This window comes from Nicotiana attenuata, unplaced genomic scaffold, assembly GCF_001879085.1.
Source record: "Nicotiana attenuata strain UT unplaced genomic scaffold, NIATTr2, whole genome shotgun sequence".
Taxonomy (NCBI): Eukaryota; Viridiplantae; Streptophyta; class Magnoliopsida; order Solanales; family Solanaceae; genus Nicotiana; species Nicotiana attenuata.
The window spans coordinates 26314-31332 of NW_017673879.1; the positions used below are offsets into that span (position 1 = coordinate 26314).

The 5019-nt window shown below is 34.6% G+C and overlaps 1 protein-coding gene across 1 annotated transcript; it reads left to right on the forward strand.

Moving 5' to 3' along the window:
- Window positions 1–557: 557 nt before the first annotated feature.
- LOC109217527 lies at window positions 558–1744 on the forward strand. The gene is made up of 3 exons (XM_019381789.1): window positions 558–594; window positions 764–968; window positions 1159–1744. The coding sequence occupies exons 1-3, from the start codon at window positions 558–560 to the stop codon at window positions 1742–1744; spliced, it is 828 nt and encodes a 275-aa protein (XP_019237334.1).
- The last annotated feature ends 3275 nt before the right edge of the window (window positions 1745–5019 follow it).

A 5019-nucleotide genomic window follows, 5' to 3' on the forward strand; every position in this document is an offset into this window, starting at 1 on the left:
GCACGAAATCTGCGTTTCATTCTTTCCACATTAAATACGAATTTTGAAACGTAAAGAGATTTCATTGCTGCGAAATACTCTCATTCACTATAATTCTAAAACAACGCAAGCTTCAGGAGCTCCAGTACTCAATTTGCTTTTACAAATTCTACAACGCAATACAAATTGTAGAATTCAAAATTGTTCTTCATCGACCTCAGTACTCAAATTGTCGAACCTATATCTGTTCTTCATCTCTTTTCTCTCAACTACACTAAATCATGTCAAAAATCCCAATAATGCTAAAATTGAATGGAAATTGGGATAACTATGGCAGATTTAGAGATTTTGAAGTTGATGCCATTGTGGTAGATGGGAATGCAAGCTACGGAATTCTGATTTCTACAATTGCAGAACAACTATCGATTGATACATCGGATAAAATTGTAGAAATCAAATACATTGTTAACGACAATGGAGATTAGGAATGATATGGGGGTTCGTGTGTATATGGAGACCAAAAGGAGAATAAGAACTTAGGTTCGTATCCTTTATGTATAAGCGTAAGAGATTTCAATATGGAATTGGCAATCACCAACAATAGCACAAGTGCAGGTATGTTTAATTCGACATTGCAGAGAGTTATTGTGTGAGTGTGTTATCTACAATATTACAACATTTATCTACAAATTAACTACAAAAAACAATGTACTGAAGCTCATAAAGCAATGTCGTTTTCAAAATTATCTGCATAGTTACTACATTTATATCTATGTTGCTGCAGGTTTGTCTGGATCACTAATGTTACTTGAAATTCCATCCTCACCAGCTATAGAGGAATATCAAAGTCAAATAATAACTAAATCTATGCAAACATATATTGAAGAAGGACAAGTTTATCAGGACAAGCAAACTGTAGCTGCTGCAATGAAGAATTTTTCTGTGATGCACAAGTTCCAGTTCAGAGTAAAAAGATCAAGTCATAGAGGGTATGGATTTATTTGTGGAGAATAGATCAATAAAAGCAGTGTCTTAGTGAAGATATGTGGTTTTTATACATTGTAGTTAAATTGTAGTTAAACTGTAGTTAATAGTAGTTTTGACGAATTTGTGTTAAAACAGTCCTTTTTGTTCCTTCTTCATCTATAGCATGTATTAAATATTGAATTTTTTTTGTAGCTACTGGCTTATATGCGTTGCTGAAAACTATAAATGGCACTTCAAGGCAACGTCAATTAATGATTCGGCAATGTTCAAGATAAGGAGTTTCAGCCGACAACACACATGCTCCTTAATGGACGAAACATTCGTACAGCGCAAACGTACTGCAGCTGTAGTTGGTAGCATGGTCGTTCCAAAGTATTGTGATCCTATGACTGTTTACACACCAAAGGACATACAAACTGACATGTTATCCGAACATGGACTAAACCTAAGCTACATGCAAGCATGGAGAGCCAAGGAAAAGGCTTTACAGTTTTTAAGAGGGAATCCGTCTGACTCCTACAGCAAATTACCCAAATATTTTTATATTCTTGAGGAGACTTATCCTGGTTCTGTTGTTAAATTGAAGAAGGCAGCAGATGATTGCTTCTTATACGCATTTGTTGCTCTTTGTACATCAATAAGTGGTTGGCAACATTGTAGGCCAGTAGTAGTTGTTGATGGGACATTCTTAAAGTCAGCCTATAGGGGGATTATGCTTACAGCAAGCACCATGGATGCAGTAGGTAAAAAATATAATAATTTTGTAGTTATTTTGTAGGCAGTCTGCAAAATGTAGTTAAATTGTAGTTGTATTGTAGTTAATAGAAAAAATGTAGTTAAAATGTACTTTAAATGTAGTCTAATTGTAGTCCTGACATTAATTTGTAGATGATTTGTAGTTAAAACGTATTTTAAATGTAGTTTAAATGTACTTAAATTGTAGTTTTGTTAAAAATTTGTATATGATTTGTAGATAAATTGTGGATAATTTATTTATATTATTCCTGTATTTATTTCGTCTTTTGGCTGTGTACTTTAATTACAAATGACAGTTATATACAGAAATTACCTAGAACTTGAAGGTATTTCAACAAAATTACTTGAAGATTAAAGGCGAATTGTATTTTAGCAAATCAGAGTACTCGCGTTTAATGTAATGAAGATAAAGTGCTGTGAACAACCAAAATGACATATTTCCTACAGTGTATTAAACTTCAACTACAAAATGACATCAACTAAACTAGGAACACAAGACTCTATTTCTTCTTTCTCTGTACTCTAGTCCTCTCATTTTTAGCAGGAGCACCCTTCCTCCTTAATAGCCTTCCTGTAACCTCACTTTCACTGATTGACCCATCTTCTTGCTTCTTTGTAGCATAGTCCCATAGTAGAGCTCCATAGCGTCTACGGTGTTGATCGATATCAGAAAGATCTTCTTTTGGGATTGCCAAATCTCCAAGGCTAACATACTCCGCAAAAGCCGCCACAAATACACCACAATCGCTGCATAAGATCAAATTTTTTCATTATGTAACAATTGATTAAAAGAAAATAATTAAACATATAAAAAGTGAGAATAGTTTTTTTACAGTGATCCTTCCTTTTGCTGTGGAATCTCCGCAACCATCCACTGCATGTTGAGAGGGTCTGTAACTGGTTTCTCAATGTATGCCTTTGTGGTCATGAAGTCAATGTCTTTACATTTCCCGTAGAAACCAGTGCAAGACAAATACAGAGGGATAATGATTGAAAACTTATCAACCAATGATTCAACAGTATTATGACGGTTTGAAGAAACCATGGAATCATAAACATAAAGTTGCCTGTCCGCTATGTCGAAAACGAGCAACAACCAATGGAAATTCTGTACAATGTTCACAGGCATGATGACATAGTCAACTACATCCCAGGCAACATTAGCAAGAAGTCTATACCCAAGGATATATTCTGCAACATCATCATCTGATTTAACAACCGAATACTTAAGTTCTGGTGGAGAACTTATGAACTTGTCATAGATTCGTTCAATCTTGGTCTTGAGCAAGCAATCGGTTGTTGTGAACCTAATGTCGTTGTTGGGGCCATACTTGCCTCTTTTTCTCAAATAATACATAATAACATCAATGTGCTGCAAAATAAAATAAAGTCTACTATAAGCTACATATTAACCACAATTATCTACATAACAGCTACAACTTAAACTACAATTTGAACTAATCAAATAATCTAACAGATTGCTACACTTTAGCTACTATACAGAGGAACAAATGCAACATAGCAACTAACATAAGGTCTCAAAAATAATCAAAATCAACCTACAGTTAATATTATAAGTCTATGTAAATTTCTCTACAATGTTACTACAAAGTAACTACAATTATGGTACACAGGTATTTTCAATTCTGTCCAAAGTACCAAAAAATCCAATTTGTACGTACAATCATCATCGAATATGAGACATAAGGTCCATAAAAAGCACAATTACACAGCTGAAGACAAAACATAGTAACCTATATATCTTGTCTACAATATAACTACAAATACACTACACAACTGAAGACAAAACTATAATATAACCAGAATTACACTACACAGCTGAAGACAAAACGCATATTGTGAATGATTCTGTTCTTTATACTTACCGTGTTATTGATGACTTGTCCTGGGTGAGCAAGGGCATAAAACCAGTCCTTCTTATCCACCTTTTCACAACCAAAGTCTAACCAAGGCTTGATTTGGTTATCCTTTTTGGAAAAGTATTCTTTCCTCCTGTAATAACAAAAAAATATCAAATAAAAAAAATGACAGAATGAATTACATATTTAAAGTTTAAAAATGGCGAAATGAAAGTGTAAAATTAAGCATTCATACCTCTTAGATACTTTGTCACTACGAAGGTATAACCAGTTGGTGAACCTTTCTATCAAATCAGCATCTACATTTTCACCTATAACAGTTGTGAAGGGTGCTTGAGTGAAAAATTTAGGTCCGACAGAGGTGCTGCCTCCAGAACTATACAGAGGTGTGAAAGGTGATCGTGCATGTTTCCCCGGTTGCCTGGTTCTACCCGGATGAATAGGGGTTGCTTCATCTGGTATGGGCTCGACATACATGACCAATTGTGTTAAGTTGTCTGGCAACTCAAAGTCATCCAATGTCAGACCTTTCTTGTCAATGCCTGAACCTTCAGGAACAACTTCATTCACAGTCACACCGTGAATTGGCAACTGTAGACGTTATCTTCAATATCTGTTACATATAAAATAACATACTTAACAGCATTGTATAAGTGTATAAGCAACAATTATCTATTCAAAAGTATATTATGATACTATACCTGCTTTTTCTATCTCAGCTCCTTCCTGAAATCCTGGTTCTTCCTCAACCATTGCTGGCGCACCTCCAGGAGAAACTTCAGCTTCTGAAGATAAATGTAGATGTATGTAGTTATGCACAATATTGTAGATATAAAGTAAATATAATGAGCTTCTGATATTATACCTGCTTGTTGTGCCTCAGCTACTTCTTCAAATTCTGGTTCTTCCTCAACATGTGGTTGCACATGGTCCGGAGAAATTGCAGCTGCAAAACATAGTGAAAAAGGTGTTAATATAATTAGATAATGCTTTCTTGAAGTTTGTAGATATGCCTGTAGGAATTCTGTAGATACCGGTATTGCTTGTGCTTGCATGCACTTGATCACCAATATTGAACTGAAATTGCTGGTTGTTCTCTCGTTGTTGTTGGTCATTATTTTTGGTTGAACTACCAGCAAACTACAATTTTTGGGTATGTTTGAGTATACTTGTTTCATATGCCATAATTAGTTTTACTACAAAAATATATGTCAATTCTTACCTTTGACTCGTCCACATCATACTTGCTGTTTATCACCTTCATAACACTCTTCACAGAAACATCTATGAACTCTCGAAGGCTTGAGAGTTCCTCAAAAACAGCCTCCTAAAACTTATCTAACTTTCCACTCAACCTAAAAGACTTAAAAAATTATAAGTTAGTTGGTAATTTAAATTCAAACTGACTACAGTTCTA

Coding starts and splice junctions, on each gene's coding strand:
- LOC109217527 (XM_019381789.1), top strand. CDS start 558: ATGGAATTGGCAATCACCAACAATAGCACAAGTGCAG. Junction 595..763: donor CAACAATAGCACAAGTGCAG/GTATGTTTAATT, acceptor ATGTTGCTGCAG/GTTTGTCTGGATCACTAATG. Junction 969..1,158: donor AAAAGATCAAGTCATAGAGG/GTATGGATTTAT, acceptor TTTTTTTTGTAG/CTACTGGCTTATATGCGTTG.